This window comes from Salvelinus sp. IW2-2015, linkage group LG30, assembly GCF_002910315.2.
Source record: "Salvelinus sp. IW2-2015 linkage group LG30, ASM291031v2, whole genome shotgun sequence".
NCBI classification, from domain to species: Eukaryota; Metazoa; Chordata; class Actinopteri; order Salmoniformes; family Salmonidae; genus Salvelinus; species Salvelinus sp. IW2-2015.
Genome location: NC_036869.1, coordinates 19,929,153 through 19,947,944, shown reverse-complemented (window position 1 = coordinate 19,947,944; position 18,792 = coordinate 19,929,153). Strand labels below are relative to the sequence as shown.

The following is an 18,792-nucleotide window of genomic DNA, read 5'->3' as shown; positions in this document are numbered from 1 at the left end:
CGGAAGCGGAAATTGTAGKTTTTTTTTCTTCAGATCTCTGAAAACATCTCGAAGGTTCGTATTCCTTTGAAATAGACGCAGGATCATATAAATAAATGTATGCTCAATGGAAGTATGTATTTTAAAGGTGTCAGTTGTCCATATAAGTAGACCAAAGCTGTCATCAGATGACTGTCGTTGACAGCTAACTGGTTCGCTTGCTAAAGCTTGCTCTAAAAACAACATTCGACAGCCATAAAGACGCACTGACGTTTTTTTTAATCTACGCCGGTCGCTGTCCATGGTGCTGAATCGTGATGCATTTTGTAGATGGATGTATATAACGCAACTAGCGTTCGTGACAAGACGAAAATTGCCAAATAACATGCTAAATCGACAATAGCCTACTCGGGTGYATAGCTAATCGGTAACACTGCAGAGCCTGGATTTGTCGCCATAGCATTGGCATTGCAGAATGCTAGCTAGCTAGCCACAGAGCTAGCTTAGCTTATTGCAAACATGAATGGTGTTGATTTGGTCGCAATCATGACTAGGTCTAGTTTCTAGGCTGCTTTCCGCATTTTCTGTTTGGCATTTACATGATAAAAACACAAACAATTTGTTGCCCAATGGCATGCCAATGTGAAGTAGCTTCTTCACTAGCCCTAGCTATGTCATTGCTTTGCTCCCTTTTAGAAGAATTGTTCCTGATCTGTGTGTGCTGGGACCCGATGTCGTCGTGGAGAGAGAGACTAAAAGAATGAGCATCCAGTGAGCCAGTGAGACCAGATCGCAAGACAGTCTTTGAGATCCCCCGCTATCCGTTTTATTTCAATAGGTAAGGAGATGTAGCTATCAGCAGCATGAGTTGGGCTAAGTGCCAAGCAGCTTCTCCTGTGTTGATACCTGCCATTTATTACGTGAGGCGAGACAGAAGCTTCATTAATATATGGATGAAAGCTCTGTCTGCTTCCGTTGACTATGCGTGCGTGTGTACATGCTCTTTCTAGTCTTTATACCGACTAGGTCCTTGTGGTTTGAGACACCCCATTAGGCGTCATGACGTCCTCTATGCTACGCCGACAATTGAAGAACCTCGTTCAAAACTTCTCTGAGGCTGAGGTCAAGGTAAGGGAGATGATTTACTTTACCCCATCCCCCATCTTGTCTTTGACCCCTCTCCTTTCCCCTCTTTCCTTTTCCCTCCACTCTCACTTTTCCTTCTCTTCTGTCATCACTCACTCCTCCTGTTCTCTCCTTTCTTGCTCTCTGTCCTGCGTTCTCAGATTTTTCTCCTGATTTTTGCCTCATCTTCCTCGCACTCTCTGCCACGACATGCTTCCCTTCATCTTGACTATCCCTCTCTTTCTCCCCTCTTGATGGTGTACCCAGTGTGCGTCAATTTTACCTTGCAAGGGCCGGTGTGGGTTCATTCTTTTGTGCCAGCCAATTAGTAGTACACCTAATTCAACTGATCACAGTCTTGGATCAAGGCTTTCATTTAGTAGAATCAAGCTAGTACTGTTTGGCTGGAGCAAAAGCCTGCATCCACACTGGCCCTTGCAGAGTAAGATTGGCCACATATGCTGTTCAGTTGACACTGTCAGCATTCTAAAGTACCTTTGCAGCATCGTTCTGAAATATGACACACCCTCTGTAGCAGAGCATGGGTAAGTCCTCCATCTGCTACCCCTGTCTGTAACACCAGTGACTCTATCACCAGTATTTCCCCTACAATTATATACAGTAGTACAAGTTTGGTGCCAGAAGGCCTGGATGCTTTGGGAGCCTTTGTTCTCCATCTGGACAATAATCTGTATTAACACTGCTGTATGTCTGTCAGGTGAGGGAGGCCACCTCCAACGACCCATGGGGCCCCTCTAGCTCGCAGATGGCCGACATCTCGGACCTCACCTACAATGTGGTGGCCTGCAATGAGATCATGACCATGCTGTGGAAACGCCTCAAAGACGACAAGAACTGGAGGCACATCTACAAGGTGAGGCCAAAGAGAATTAATCACGCATGTACAGTACCAGTCAAAAGTTTGGACACACCTACTCATTCAAGGGTTTTTCCTTATTTTTACTATTTTCTACATTGTAGAATAATAAGGAAGACATCAAAACTATGAAATAACACATATGGAATCATGTAGTAACCAAAAAAGTGTTAAACAATTCAAAATATATTTTATATTTGAGATTCTTCAAAGTAGCCACCCTTTGCCTTGACGACAGCTTTGCACACTCTTGGCATTCTCTCTACCAGCTTCATCTGGAATGCTTTTCCAACAGTCTTGAAGGAGTTCCCACATATGCTGAGCACTTGTTGCCTGCTTTTCGTTTACTCTGTGGTCCAACATCCCAAACCATCTCAACTGGGTGGAGGTTGGGTGATTGTGGAGGCCAGGTCATATGACGCAGCACTCCATCACTCTCCTTCTTGGTCAAATAGCCTTTACACAGCCTGGAGGTGTGTTGGGTCATTGGCCTGATGAAAAACTAATTATAGTCCCACTAAGCGCAAACCAGATGGGATGGCGTATCGCTGAAGAATGCTGTGGTAGCCATGCTGGTTAAGTGTGCCTTGAATTCTAAATAAATCACAGACAGTGTCACCAGCAAAGCACCCCCACACCATCACACCTCCTCCTCCATGCTTCACGGTGGGAACCACACAAGTGGAGATCATCCGTTCTTGTACTCTGCGTTTCACAGAGATACGGTGGTTGGAACCAAAAATCTCAAATTTGGACTCATCAGACCAAAGGACAGATTAACACTGGTCTAATGTCCATTGCTGGTGTTTCTTGACCCAAGCAAGTCTCTTCTTCGTATTGGTGTCCTTTAGTAGTGGTTTCTTTGCAGCAATTGGACTATGAAGGCCTGATTCATGCAGTCTCCTCTAAACAGTCGATGTTGAGATGTGTCTGTTACTTGAACTCTGTGAAGCATTTATTTGGGCTGCAATCTGAGGTGCAGTTAACTCTAATGGACGTATCCTCTGCAGCAGAGGTAACTCTGAGTCTTCCTTTCCTTCCTTTTTATTTTTGTTTTTTCAAGTGCTTTGTAAAACTGTAGCCCATATATTTGATCTTTCTGTGAAAAGATGGTCTTTATATTATTTGACACTTTCTTCTTTGTTTTGTTTCTATTGCCACAAATCAGATACAAATACATGTCCTCCACAGGATTTGTATTGGCATGGGAAATATATACAGTATGTATGGTAATCTTTCTCAGTTTTTACAATCTCCTTGTAATTTCATAAAAACCCTCCCATCTTTGCCACACTATGGTGTCATCTTAACTTTTTATGTATTTATTGTTCTGTTGATGATCGCTCCATTCAGTGATTTAAGTCGCAGAGTTTTTTTAAGGAGCAGGGGACGCTCATCTGGATCCCACAGTTTGTTTTTCTCCCATCCTCCAACTGCAGTCATTGACTCATCTGGATCCCCCATTTTGTTTTTCTCCCATCCCCCAACTGCAGTCATTGACTCTGCTGGAGAACCTATTAAAGACGGGCTCAGACCGCGTTCTGAATACGATGCAGGACAACATCTACATTGTGAAAGCGCTRACAGAGTTTCGTTTCCAGGACAAGGATGGGAAAGATCAGGTACTAAAGCTTGCTAAATGCATGTTTGTCCCACCAACTCCTCTGATATGCAGGTTCCATCTCCAATGTACTCTTTTTGAAGACTCCCCACTTGAGAAATTGACTGTGAGCTAATTTACTCATGAATAATTATTATTAGCATAACTCCAGCATAACTCCGGTGAAAGTGCTTTGTAGAACAGGAATAGGCTTAAACTGGTCCGGGAGACCAGTCCAATAAGTGAGTGAGGCTTGAGGTATCTGGCTCTACTAACATCTAAGCTAACACATTGCTTTCCCATGCATACACTGATCATTTGAGCTTCCCCTTACCAGTTCTGCACAGTTACATTTAGGGAGCACCATGCTTCAGAAAGAGAGCTGCCTAGCAGTACTCCTCATGCTATCCTTTACAGGGGGTGAACGTGAGGGAGAAGGCCAAGGTAGTACTGGTTCTTATGGAGGAYGACGAGAAACTAAAGGAAGAGCGAGAGTTTGCACTCAAGACCAGAGACAAGATCTCAAAGAACGCCACTGGTGAGCGTTACAGAGCACACCCAACATTTGAGAGACTTCAATTGACCATTTCCCTTAAAACATTCTTGGAAAATCCCCACAGGACACAAAAGTGAATTGACCCCAACCCTGCTTTACCATAATAATGTATCTCGTTATGCTATATCTTATCGGGCTCTTTCTACAGCCTCCTCGGATGACCCCAAGGACCCCAAGGACCCCAACTACAAGCCAGTGTATGTCCCAGGAGCCACCGGTCTCCCCTCCCTAGCCAACATCCCGTCTGTGGCTGATCTTGCCGCCAGCTTTGAGGCCAAGAAGCAAGAAAAACTGAGACTAGAGGCCCAGAAAAAAGAGGAGGAAMGAAGGGTAAGTATTACRCCTTAATAGTCAGATTTCTCCCTTTATTTGGACTTTCAAAGGTAAATGATTGTACACTTAGGACATTTTGGATCATCTACCAATTAAATGTGTGTTTGGCATCATGATTGTCCAGTCTCTTATGTAATTGCAGTCAAAGATGACCAAGGAAGAGCTTGAATGGGAGGATGCCGCCAAAGCAGGCAAGCCTACGGTTGCTGACGCCTTTGGCGGGGCAGATGAGCCATCAGAGGAGGATGCATGGGGCGCAGCAGCCAAAGCACCCGCTCCTGATCCTTGGGGGGGTGCGCCCAAAGCTCCATCCGAGGATGCATGGGGTGGAACATCCAAAGCTCCATCCGAGGATGCATGGGGTGCACCATCTAATGCTACAACAGAAGAAGCAGATCCTTTTGCGGCGCCAGCCAGTGCCCCAATAGATGGTTCAGATCCTTTTGCGGCGCCAGCCAGTGCCGCAATAGATGGTTCAGATCCTTTTGCGGCGCCAGCCAGTGCCCCAATAGATGGTTCAGATCCTTTTGCGGCTCCAAAAGATGGTTCCGATCCATTTTCGGCACCATCCAATACACCATCTAAAGTTGAAGGCGGATCGTTTGGGGCACCAAAAGATGATCCTTTTTTTCGCACCGTCCAATACACCAAAAGGTGGTTCTGATCTGTTTGGGGCACCAAAAGATGATCCATTTTCAGCACCATCCATACACAAAAGGTGGTTCAGATCGTTTGGGGACCAAAAGAGGATACATTTTCAGCACCATCCAATACACCAAAAGGTGGTTCTGATCTGTTTGGGGCACCAAAAGAGGATACATTTTCAGCACCATCCAATACACCAAAAGGTGGTTCAGATCCGTTTGGGGACCAAAAGATGATCCATTTTCGGCACCGTCCAATACACACAAAAGGTGGTTCTGATCTGTTTGGGGACCAAAAGAGGATACATTTTCAGCACCATCCAATACACCAAAAGGTGGTTCTGATCTGTTTGGGGCACCAAAAGAGGATACATTTTCAGCACCATCCAATATGCCAAAAGACGATTCAGATCCCTTTGGGGCACCAAAAGACRATTCTGATCCTTTTGGGGGCCCATTGAATGACCCAACGAAGGGTGCTGATCCTTTTAGGGCACCATCCAGTCCAAAAACCGAGGCTTCAGACACGTGGGGTGCTCCATCCAATCCACTGTCTGAAAAGAAGGCTGATCCCTGGGGAGACGAGGGGACCACAGATCCATTTGGCGATGGCTCGAAGGCTGATGATGACGCATGGGGACCAACAGGTAAGCAGTGATAGTTATAATCTTGTGACACCATCACATGTGCTCTTAATTCAGATTTTTGTCTCAATCCTTAGGTTAAATACATGATAGAAAATGTGTATACGGTCATTTTAAGATGTAGAGCACAATTTCCATATAACAATTTTTCATTGGAGTTCCCCTTTAAATCGGTTTAACCCCACCCCCTTTACACCAGCATCGACTCCGCCCACCGCCAGTGACCCTTGGGGTGCACCTGCAGCTCCCACCGACACAGCATCCACAGACGACCCCTGGGGAGATGGAGGGGCTTCCACCACTACAGACGCTATGAACTCTGACCCATGGGGAGCTCCAAGTAATGGCACAGGTAATACAGTACTGTAGTACATACAGTACTGTAGTATTGTATGCTTCCTCAAGGCTGTTGCCTCCAAGCTCTGAGGAAGGCGTCTGACACGCCACAATGTAAGCCTGTCTGTTTGTCCTGGCAATAAACCCTTGCATGCAGACATCTGAGTGGCACCTTTTTCTTTTTCTGGGATAGTCGGCAATTGAAGTGCCCTGGGGTAAGATGTTTTCTTTGGATCCCGTTGTTGACCACCGTATTCCATTTTTCAGTCAAGCTGAGCTGAAGAGCGTCTGCGTACGCTAACAGATCCCAGTAATGTGTTTGTGTGTTAGCGCTCCGTCTGTCTTCCCTCTATGTCTGTGCCTCCACCACTATACTTAACACGTCCTTGTCGTCATATATCTTCATGATATACACTAATATTGCAATATCGGGATAATATTGTAATATTTCGCAGGCCTAATTTTCCTCTCTCTCTACAGACAGTGGAGCCACAGCGGACGAAGACAACAAATCGCCAGCTTCCTTCCATGGTGCCGGCGCTTCGCTCGTGGACGTGGGCTCAGTCCTTTCCCCCAAACCCAAACAACCCCCCCCCCCCTCGCCAAGTAACAAAGTAAGGACGGGTAAACGAGAGACCAGACCCTGAGAGAGATAGACAGAGAGAACCAGAGGGTGAATATGAGAAGTATATTTATGTTCATTTAAAGCAGTGTTTGTGATTCAGTGTTTTTACTAGGCCTTCCTCCCCACTATAGTGCATAACTGTTGTGTGGGTCAGCATCGGTAGTTGTAGATGCATAGATTTTAGAGATGTAACCTTTTCACTCCTCTCTCTGTTCTATACTCTCTCTTGGAATGCTCTGTACTGTATATCTGTTCCTCCCTCCCTTGCCCCATTTTCTTTTGCTTTTCCTAATTTCCTAGGCGTTTTACAAGGCCCAGGCATGGCTGGCCCTATGGGCAGAGTCACATCCATTGCTGGAGTGTCTCGTACTACAATCTCCCCAAACTCCAGCCTTTTTGGTTCCACCCATATGTCCTACGGTGTTACCCGCCTTTGGGTCCCACCACCCCTTGCTGGGGCCTCCTTTAATCCCAGCTAGCATCCCATTCCCTGGGAATGCCTCATCCTGGCCTGGCAATGCCTGCAATGGGACCTCAGATGGCATGCCCCTGTTTTGGAGCTGGGATGGTACAACCCAATTGTCTGGGTTGGGTTCCTCAGGCAGGACACTCTGCAGTGGAGCTTCCACTCCTCAAATGGGAGGGTGGTCCCTTTGCAGTGACACATGGTTTTAGACACCAGAATGGGAGACGGAACAACAATCCTATACTTTTTTGAAAAGCTACAACCTGTCCAGCTCACCTTCCTCAACCCCAATATCTACAATGGTTAATATAATGTACACGTCCAATTTAAGTGTATGCAATAATATGTAAGAAATGAAACGAGACAAAATATAAGTATCTCAAAATAGTTTTTCCAAGAAAAACGTTCCATTTTGGTTGATTCGATATTCATTTCGGTTCTTTCAAGAGTGGGAAGCTGAGATGGGGCCGTAGGAGTTAGTTCCATTTATTCCTTGTGTGATTTTGTTCTTTTTCAATTAGACTGGTTCTTATCAATGCTCACCTTCTCTATGCCTGACTCATAAGGCTCTGAGAAAGGTGGATGGAGGGTTAAGAAGACCTGATGAATCATTACAGTAGTCTACAATGGAACATGTACACAAAAATAACAGGATGGCAGTAGAGCCGCTATCAGGAGGGTGTGTGTGTGTGTGTGTGTGTGTGTGTGTGTGTGTGTGTGTGTGTGTGTGTGGGGGTGTGGGTTGTGTGTTGGTGTTGTGTGTGTGTGTGGTGTGTTGGTGGTGTGAGAGAGAGCATTGTGTGAAGATGAGGTAGATCCTTGAGCAAAAGTAACCATAATGCAATAGTAACTTATTTGTGATTTTTTTAAGTACAATTGTATCTATTTATTAATTTACTTATTCGCCTATTTACTGTATTTATTAATTAAATTATTTGTTTCTTGAACACTTGGCCTCCAACAGATACTTTCAAAACAAACTAGAGCCATATTCAAATTCATTCATCTCACATTACTGACAGCAAGTGTTAAAGTTGTCATTGTCCTGTGGGTTTCTTGAGTTGAACATTGACTTTGGTTGGAAAAGGTCATATCCAATTGGATAGAACCCTAATCATCCACATTATCAGCCAATAACCAATAGTGGCTTTATTTCTCTTTTGTCATTTTATACACATAAGTCTACTTATTTACTTGTGTTTGGGAACAAACACATTGTATTCAAATGAAATCTGAATTTGTCATATCCTTTTTTTCCGTCCAGCGTATGTTGTTGAAAACTGTATCTCAGTCAGTTAAGTCTTTTGTCAAATATTTGTATGACAAGACAACATCCCATGCATACGCTATTGTTATGTTTTTCTATCCAGTGAGTTTTCATCGTAAGGCCTCTGAATCCTATGGGATGCTTGTCATTCTGTGTTTTGCATTTCCTCTCTGGCCTCAAACAAAACAGTTGAAATGCAACAAGACACAAGTACACAAAATGTGAAGCGAAATGAAAATTGGACTGGAAGTCACAAGATTGATTTATCTGAATCGTAGCGCAAAAGGATTAGTATTGTTACGATAATACATTTTATCGTAGCTACTATTATAATTTAATTTATATGATATACTTTTTTAAATTTATGTCAAGGCTGTGGTGTAAACTGTGACAGTACACATTTGAGAAATAAAGTTATTCAAGCCTTGAGATCTCAGATCTGACTATGGTATGGGCAAATTCTCTCTTTTTTTGGTGGCATTTCTTGTTTTAAGGTGTCTCCAATCAATGCCTGTTTTCTCTTTTGATTGAGGTGTATGGCCTATGCGCAAACCACATTTGTCTCAATCAACATCAGTGATGGTACCTATTTCAAATGGCCACATGAGGGCTGGTGAAACATCTGCCACTACAGTCACTTCAGTACAGCGTTATATCTCCCTTTTTTAGTTTGCACATACATGCGTACGTACGCCACAATACTAAAGCCCAATTTAAATTATCTTCATTCAGTCGCTCACATCACTCTTTCAGTTCCTCTCCATAATCGTGACGATTCAAAGTAATTTGTGGACAATTTGAGGAACAGCTGTTTGAAGGGGAGTGATCTCAACCGAGTAGAGATTGCTGGGTCGAAGGGAGATTGGGTGGATCAGTGTTGATGAGTGTACTACATAACTTGAACACTCCAAATGACGGGATGAAAGCGAGGGGGTGAGCGGCGCACATACTGTACATTCTCTAATTCCGCTCCTCATTCAGAGTATGGCATGACCTTCGGAAAGCGGGGCGGTGACTTGTCATCCGGGTCAAGATGGGGATTCCCCGGAGGCGAACAGATAAACACTATAGAACAACAAATTACCCTTAAATAATATGTAGTGAACTACAAAGTAGGATCATGGATTTGCTTAAAGTGGAGCGTAAGAAATGGTGGGAGAGAGAGCGAGAGAATGTGACGATGGATGATAGATAGATATAGGGAGCAAAGGGAGAGAAAGTAACAGATGGGTTTGTGAGGATTAAGTGAAATCTGGGTGGGTTTGTGATAGAAACTCACCCAAGAAAGGCAGAAGCGTGAGGAAGAGAGGGAGAGAAAAGGTAAAGAAAGTTAATCTGGTAGAGGACAGAGTGTAGAGGGTCGATGTCTCTGAAGGCCTTATATGGTATGTTTTTTTGCTTCTTTAATTTCAGTTTCCTTTTTTTTTCTTCATTCACAAACATCGGTTCAGTAATTTTCATGCGTGTATTGTACAACCGTATGGGGGGACAAGGACTCTATGGAAAGCCCGGCGATATGCAGCACAGAGAAAATACAACTGGTATGGCCATTTGAACTCAAATCTAGTCACAGCTATTACAGGAAATTAAACTGCGTGTGTGATTGTGTGGCTGTGTCATATTTAATCATATTGCTGGACAATGGGGATAGGAGATTTTCTTTGCTTTACGCATTAAATTGATGCGGTTCCTAGACTGCTGCAAATATTTTCCGGTTTCGAGTCAAGTGGAAGGAGATATTGATTGACAGATTGCAACAAACCGTTTTGTTGAAACGCTTACAGATTTGGAAAATTAAGAGCTTGTAATTTAATACTTTTGGGGGAAATTGACAATGTTTGAAGGATATTCTAATTGTTGAAATATTTTGGTGTCATGATGGGATAAATTAAATACCGGAGTCTGATTAACTCCTCGTTTTACTGTAATGAGGAATAATCTCTGTCATTATTTTGTGCCGCAATTGACAAACCAATTTGGCAACAACACAGCTTTACTCTCTTCGAAAAAAGGGTTCCAAAAGGTTATTTGGCTGTCGTCTTTTTATTACATTTTTACATGTAACATATGCTCTAATTCAGAGTCCAGGTTCCTACATGGAACCCAACAGGGTTCTACCTGGAACCAAAATGGGTTCTTCAAAGGGTTCTCCTATGGGGACAGCCGAAAAWCCATTTTGGGTTATAGATGGCACCTTTTTTTCAAAGAGTGTATAGTGGTAATATATGCAGATGTCGCCAGATTAAATAAAAATACACAAACATCTGTGATTCTGCTATCTTTGTCAGATTGCTATTTTACATAAAGACCATATCAGCACAGATGGATTCATATTTCAATGATTATTCCCTAAAGCAAGGTTCGCGGACGGAATTGGTCCCCCCCAAGTTTTCTGAGCAACAAAATAAAATAAAAACATTTTTGTTTCATTGTAGAACAGTAAAAACACCAGTAAATAAGATCCACGTGATTTTAATATAAGAAATCTGTTCCCAAGTATTCCCACGCATAATAGAGAAAAATGTGATGGTAAGCAAGGTTGAAATGATTGCTTTATGCAAGTATTATACTGTATCTGTTTGGGCTTTTTGCGGTCAATTTGCAGTCTACAAATGATTTGTAATTGTGTTCCGGCCCCCTGACCATCCGCTCAAGAACAAATCGGCCCGRGTCTAGTCGATGATCCCTGCGCTAAAGTATCCAATTATCATTCATGGAGTCAAGACAGACCTCAGAGGTGCGTTTAGTTCGCTTGAACGTTTGCTACGTTGCTGAACGGTTTGTTTGGAACAACACGTTTCCCCAAAACGTTATTGAACAAAGTTTGAGGTATGTTTGCTCCTGTTTGGTGGGTGTGGCGAGGTGTGGTTTGAAGCAACGTGTGACGTGTTTAAAGGGCAGTGGCCATGCTGACTGCGTTCCCCATCTCCCAACCCCTCCTTGTTTTTCAACTGGTCGTTCGGTACCTTTTCTGTACAATTGAACGTTCCAGAACGTAAATCGTACTGAACGCAGCCCAGACCAGTACACTAAACCATCCGCATAGTATGATGAGTGTGATGATGCAGAAGATTGTGATTATGAAGATTGTGATGACAGGATATGATGACAATTATGACGATGATTGGATGACGATTGTGCGGATGATTGTGATGATGCAAAAGATTGTGATGATGATGATGATAAAGATTGTTGTGACGATGAGATGATGATAATGGTCTGTTTGCGTAATCCACATAGTCCAATGTATATACAATATGTCATCTCACATTTTGCTGACTATATGTATTACATTGTTGTCTAARCCTATTGCCATGTGATATGAAATGTTTCTACATAAAGGAGATTACATCATGAACAGTGCTTTCTGTAGATTGTTTCCCCTTAATTACTCCTCCCGAAATTAATCCAAATGATTTGTCTTGCTCTATAGGTGGTTGGACAGATGTTACGAGTGTGGGATTAAACAGATTGATTTAGTACAGGGAGATGAACACAGATTAATGAGGATTACGGGTCAACAGAGAGGTAGACTAATCATTATATCAAATCACAATCTTCCTAAGAAAGCCGAGATGCACGGGAAGAACAGAATGTTTCCTGAGAAAAAGAAAGGAGACAGGAGAAAATAATTAGTGGTTGTATAAAACGTGGTAAAATGTAAGTGTTTATCTTCCAGGACACAACTGTATACCAGGGAACACATGACAAATCCATGTCATATACTGGAAATATGGGATGTAGCATATGGACGTAAAATGTAAGAAATTCATTTATTATCATTTTTTTCTTCCAAATCAAAAGCTCTCTGCCTGATTGCCTCAGTTCAATGACTGCTTTGATTTGCAAATTAACCACCACAAGTTGTTATTGCGGGACCACAGCTGGATCAGCATGTAAAGGGTGGAGGAATATCGAGAGGACTAATTGAAGAAGGTGACAGAGGCTAGCCCTCATCCAATCCATCTGGCTCAGCGAATAAATCCTCCACTCTATTGCTTCTTCTTCTACTTCTTCCATCCCATAATTTTCTCACAGTTTCCTAATCCCACTCTGCCATACCATCCCTTTGTCAATCCCCCTTTCTCTATATCGCTCCATTCCATTTCCCTCATTCTGCCTTGTCATTGAGTCCCCCCACAGTTCCCCCCTAATCGTTGTCACTGCCCTCACTCTAGCTGATCTCTCATCTGTCATCCCTGTACCCGTCCTCTAACCAGCCCCATCACCCTGTTTCACCATCATTCGTCTCAAGCTCCTCTTGAGACACCCCGTCTCTCCCCCGACCTCTCTCCCACCTCTGTCTCTCCATCGGAGGGCCACTATTTCTCTTAGCAGTGGCCCTCGCCCCACACCCATAAGCCACCATGCTGGAGAACATGTCACGATGCAACCGCTCCCTGCTCTCCCTGTCCCTTACCTCACTGGCCCTGGCACTGTCCATCCTGGCCTTCTGCACCTCGTACTGGTGCGAGGGGACCCACAAGGTTGCCAAGCCCCTCTGCCTCTCCCCGGTCAAGTTGAAGAACTGCGGCCAGAACAACAGCCAGCCCTACACCACAGGTAGGGAAATAATTCACCTGTGCAAGAATGAATGTGGAGCCCGGTACCTAAATAATGATTTGTTTCCCTCGCTCTGTACTTGTGGACTCACCCATGTTGAACCAACCCCTGAACATGAATCCTGACACTGAGAATTGTTGCTTTTTAGAGAAGGCACACAAAGGTTTGTTGACAAAGTCCAATGTATGTAATCTCAAACTTTGTTGAATATCTGGATTACATTGTTGTCTAAGCCTATTGCCATGGAATATGCTATTTTCTACATAAAGTAGATTATGTAAAAAAACAGAGATTTCATACGGATTTTGCTGTAGATTGTTGCCCCTTCATTCCGTTGACACTAGGGAGCGGTTTATGAACTCATAGGCACTTCTGACCTCTGTCCCTGAAGAATATTAMATGATGGTCTTGAAATGCCTTTAAAAAACATGGTTTGAAGATGTGTGTTTCTGGAGTTTATTGTAGAAAAGAATTACAGTAGTACGGTGTGTAGACTAGACGCATATATTTCGCCTAAAACTGTCCAACCGTTCCTGTCCCAATGACCCTCTTACCCTCTCTTTTCCTCAGAGAGTCCCACTCTGGACCCTAAGAAGCCGTCAAACAACATCACCTTGTCGCCACTGGAAAAGGAAGAGCAGGCGAGGCTTCAGAAAAAGGCCCTCGCCAACGCAGTGCACTACATCTGGGAGACAGGCGAGGATAAGTACATGCTGCGCTACTTCCACACAGGTTTCTGGTTGTCCTGCGAGGCACACAACGAGGGTGAGCATTGGCTCTTTATCCAGGCCATTGTTTGAGTATGCTTTACCTTTTATAGAAAGGGGGGTTAAGTAGCCTTCATCCCGAGAACCTAATGATGCCTGGTTCTTGCACTGTAAGATCCAGTCTCCTCAATGAATGTACTTGCTATGACTGTGATATGTGGTTGTCTCACCTAGCTATAATGAATGAATGCACAAAGTAAGTCGCTCTGGATAAGAGCATCTCCTAAATGAATCTCTAGCCTTAGCCAGTAATTGCTTGACACGGAGAACTTCATTGGAAAAGTGAATAAAACATTAGACAGCTCTTGTTTTAGGCTGTTGATCTACAGAACCTTGATTGAGTAAAGTCTTACAATAGAGTCGGACCTAGGMCGTTGCCTTGTGGAACCCCAATAATGACTGGACACTAGTTATTAGAATGCACTATAATGTTGATATATCTATCAGCAATTGCCATTGTGTCTTTGAATGTGGCTGTTTGCTGCTCCACTGTCAATCTATCTCTGCAAGACTGGTTGCTTTAACACCATACGCATTCACTGATCTGGGATAGTCCCTAATCAACCAAGGCTATTAGAAGTAAATGATCACCAGCGGGTGCTCTGTTAATAATTGAATAATCTTTAATGTTGGCAATGTAAGCTCGAGTCACTGAAGGAAAACTCAAAGTAATGTCTTTACATGTCTCCTTAGGACTAATTTGCAAAATCACTGTAGAGAGGGGAGAGTTAGAGCTTTTGTCTTGACCCTAGATAGAGAACATCTGGTGGATTTCTCCCTCTCAATGTGGCTTATTCTACTACAGAAAGTGTCCCCTTCCGATTACCCATGCCAATTGGAGCACTATTTTAAGATCTCACAACAGACACTCAAGGGATCTAAATTAAATCAGTATGTCAATCTCCTTGACAAGGGCCTGAAAGACACAGTACAAGTGAATATACTGACTTAAGTTGTATTTGTTGCTAATCACATTGTATTTGTCTTACAGAGGAGAAATGCCGGAGCTTCATTGAATTGACTCCAGGAGAGACACAAGGTTTGTGCTCATTGCAAGTAGATATAGGCGAAGCTAATACGTTACCATTAAATTGCGGGTCGTCAAGTCAAATAAGCACTGTATGCCAACTTTTTCTCGCTCTACCTCTCTCCAATCTTCATTTTCTCTCTTTCTATTGCTCTCTTCCTCAATCTATCACTCACTCACTCACTCACTCACTCACTCGCAGGGGTGCTGTGGCTGTCAGTAGTATCAGAGTTTGCGTACATAGGCCTGTTGGCCATGGGCTTTCTCCTCATGTGGGTGGAGGTGCTGTGTCTCTGTGCCCATAAGGAGATGTACGCTCTCAAGATCAACGCCTTTGCCGCTATATGCACTGTCCTTTCAGGTGAGACGGCCACGACGAGCACAACTTTCTCTTATCACCAAAAGGATCTATACCAAGGCTTTTGAGCATTCTGTAAAAACATTCACAAGGTTAAGCATTGATTATTCGATGTTGGTCAAATAAATTAAGAGATTGTCAGCAAATAAATCCCCCCTCCTCTCTTTCTCACTCTTCATCCCCCTTTCTCTCTCTCTCAGGTCTGATGGGGATGGTGGCTCATATGATGTACACCACAGTGTTCCAGATGACTGTGAGCATTGGGCCAAAAGATTGGAGACCACAGACCTGGGACTACGGCTGGTCATTTGTGTAAGTATTCCCTTAGGAATAGTTCACCCAAATTACAAAATTGCTTATTTTGTTTCCTTACCCCGAAAGCAGTCTTTGGACATGGAGATACTACAATCCATGATTGGTTTGTTTACCTAGGCACGGTCTCCAACCGTTGGCTTAAGCATTTCCTAACCACAGTCCAATTGAAAACCGTGGAGTCCGGAATGATTGGATCCCTTCATAAAGATGAGCAAAAAACCCTGTCTAAAAGAATTAATACAATACTGAGCTATATTGTATGTTACTTWATTTTTTATAATTGTATTATTTTATACTAATATAATTTCTCAGAGAAAGAGATTTTGTTTATCAACTAGTACACATCTCAAAAAGACAGGGGTCCAAATCCACAAAGAAATGGTTCATTGACCACAAAATCGATATTTTCCAATGGCCATCTCAGTCTCAGGATTTGAACCCCATTGAAAACCTGTGGTTTGAATTGAGGAGGGAAGTCCATAAGAGCAGAATAAGGATATCAAGGATCTGGAAATATACCTGTATGGAGGAATGGTTTAAGATCCCTCCCAATGTGTTCTCCAATTTCATAAAACATTTTATAAAAAGGCCCAGTGACCTTATCCACGCAAGGGGAGCAACTGTATTAGTATAAAACAATATAATAATACAAAAAAGTGAGCATACAGCACAGTATTTGTATTGTTTATTTTATACTGTGTTTTTTGCTTATCTTTATCAAGGAATCCATTAATTCTGGACCCCTCAGTATGTACCCGATATCATCATATTTTAAACTTCTAGGCCATATTTACAGCCTATTCATAACCAATGACCACCAYGGCCCTACCATCCTTTCTCTCTCTTACCCTCAGTCTGGCCTGGATCTCCTTCAGCTGCTGCATGGCGGCGGCTGTCTTCACCCTCAACTCCTACACCAAGACGCTGATAGAGATGAAGCACCGAGCCCGCGTTCGTCTAGAGGAGGCCCGGGCGGCCATCCAGGCGCCCTCCTACGACGAGGTGTTGCAGGGGGCCGGGGCCGTCTGCTCAGTCAGCGGCCGGCTCCAGCACTGCAAGCAGGGGGCGTTGATCGACCCCGGTCCGGGGGTTCCAGATCACAGAGGGCTGGTGATGATGGCTGGTGGCTGTGGGACAAAGGGGTGTGAGGACTGYGAGAGAGAGATGGACGAGATTGAGGACGCCCTGGATAGGGAGGAGAGGGAGGAGATGGAGGGAGAGGACTGTGAGAGGTGCTGAGGRAAGGGAGGAGGAGAGGTTAAAAAGAGGTTCTAGCCACCTGAAACTTATTTTTGTTTTATTTTTTACATGTTTTGGATTGAACTGTGAAATGGACTGTGCTTGATTTCAGTACCTCAACCCATAAATTACATCTGAGTAGATAAAGCTCTGTAAAACCACACACAGAGATTGACATGTATTGTCTAGGTWGAGATCAATAGAGACAATCGCTAAGAAATGCCTGGCATTGGCCACATTTAACATATATATTATATATAATTTTGATTGTGTTGATGGTAACCCTGTTATTACTATCCTGATATTGATAGTAACTGTGGTGACATTGTGAATAAAAGTGTTTAAAAAAAGTGAAACTGTCTCATGTCAATGACTWAGTATTGGTATTTTCTCTGAGTCTCTGTTGTCATGCCAGTTCTAATTAAACTGGATGAATCYCGGGCATTGTCGGTTGGGACAACTCTCTCAATATCACCGGTTGATGTCCAGAAAGAGATGAAGTGATCTTGTAGTTAAACAGACAGTGATGCAAAGATGACATAAAAATACAGGGAGCTTTGGAAGTTAAAACAGATGCTTGACAGAAGATTATGGCAATAATCTCCCCAGTCAGAGGAACAAGGGCAAAGAGCGAGAGCGAGAGAGGGGCTAGGGAAGGATGGATTGATGTGTGTGACAGTCATCTCTGTAAGTCTGTAGGGATATTCATATATATACACAAACGGACACCCCCTTCAATYAGTGGATTTGGCTATTTCAGTCCCACCTGTTGCTGACAGGTGTATAAAATTGAGCACACAGCCATGCAATCTCCATATTCAAACATTGGCAGTAGAACGGCCTTACTGAGGAGCTCAGTGACTTTCAACATGGCGCCATCATAGGATSCAACYTTTCCAACAAGTCAGTTCGTCAAATTTCTGCCCTGCTTGAGCTGCCCCAGTCAAATGTAAGTGSTGTTTTTGTGAAGTGGAAACATCTAGGAGCACCAGTGGTAGGCCGCACAAGTTCACAGAATRGGACCGGCGAGTGTTGAAGCACGCAGCGCGTATAAAATCATCTGTCCTCGGTTTCAATACTCACTACCGAGTTCCAAACTGCCTCTGGAAGCAACGTCAGCACAATAACTGTTCGTCAGGAGCTTCATGAAATGGGTTTCCATGGCTGAGCAGCTGCACACAAGTCTAAGATCACCATGCGCAATGCCAAGCGTTTGCTGGTTTCGTGTAAAGCTCGCCGCCATTGGACTCTGGAGCAAAGGAAACGCGTTCTCTGGAGTGATGAATCACACTTCACCACCTGGCAGTCGGACGGACGAATCTGGGTTTGAACGCTAGCTGCCCCAATGCAGAATGCCAACTGTACAGTTTGGTGGAGGGATAATGGTCTGCGGCTGTTTTTCATGGTTCGGGCTAGGCTCCTTAGTTCCAGTGAAGGGAAATCTTAATGTTACAGCACACAATGACATTCTAGATGATTCTGTGCTTCCAACTTTGTGGAAACAATTYGGGGAAGGCCCTCTCCTGTTTCAGCATGACAATGCCCCCGTGCACAAAGTGAGGTCCATACAGAAATGGTTTGTCGAGATCGGTGTAGAAGAACTTGACTAGCCTGCACAGAGCCCTGACCTCAAACCCATCAACACCTTTAGGATGAATACGAGCCAGGCCTAATCGCCCAACATCAGTGCCCGACCTCACTTAATGCTCTTGTGGCTGAATGGACGCAAGWCCACRCAGCAATATTACWACACCTAGTGGAAAGCCTTCCCAGAAGAGGCTGTTATAGCAGCAAAGGGGGGACCAACTCCATATTAATGCCCATGATTTTGGAATGAGATGTTCTTTTTTTTTTATAATATGTTTATTATTTTCCAATAAAAAAAAGAAGACAAGATAAACAAACATTGACAATCATTGTAGTGTTGAACGGGATGGCAAATTTAGAGGACAAAGGTAGGTCGATTTCCCCGGGCACCGAAGACGTGGGCAGCCCTCCGCACCTCTCTGATTCACAGGGGTAGACACATTTCAGTTGAATACATTCAGTTGGATAACTGACTAGTTATTCC

General features: G+C 43.6%; 2 protein-coding genes across 5 annotated transcripts; both read left to right on the top strand.

Moving 5' to 3' along the window:
• LOC111955348 (epsin-1) lies at nt 1–7,903 on the top strand. The gene is given in 16 exon segments (XM_023975563.2): nt 1–54; nt 676–817; nt 1,006–1,107; nt 1,823–1,978; nt 3,475–3,603; nt 3,999–4,119; nt 4,286–4,467; nt 4,613–5,095; nt 5,097–5,161; nt 5,224–5,336; nt 5,339–5,761; nt 5,958–6,110; nt 6,575–6,708; nt 6,803–6,806; nt 7,020–7,148; nt 7,151–7,903. Coding segments are annotated over 14 exon segments (2,448 nt in total). The 5' UTR covers nt 1–54; nt 676–817; nt 1,006–1,038; the 3' UTR covers nt 7,438–7,903.
• A 71-nt stretch (nt 7,904–7,974) lies between these two features.
• LOC111955350 (germ cell-specific gene 1-like protein) lies at nt 7,975–17,037 on the top strand. 4 transcript variants are annotated; one of them, XM_070436113.1, is made up of 8 exons: nt 7,975–9,993; nt 12,132–12,212; nt 12,337–13,015; nt 13,586–13,780; nt 14,774–14,821; nt 15,012–15,170; nt 15,368–15,479; nt 16,337–17,037. In XM_070436113.1, exons 3-8 carry the CDS (start codon nt 12,820–12,822, stop codon nt 16,719–16,721), a joined length of 1,095 nt encoding a protein of 364 aa, XP_070292214.1. In that variant the 5' UTR covers nt 7,975–9,993; nt 12,132–12,212; nt 12,337–12,819; the 3' UTR covers nt 16,722–17,037. The 4 variants fall into 4 exon arrangements, with proteins under 4 accessions (XP_070292214.1, XP_070292213.1, XP_070292212.1 ...); XM_070436112.1 differs by having other exon boundaries at nt 12,132–13,015; XM_070436111.1 differs by having other exon boundaries at nt 7,975–12,212.
• Nucleotides 17,038–18,792: the final 1,755 nt, after the last annotated feature.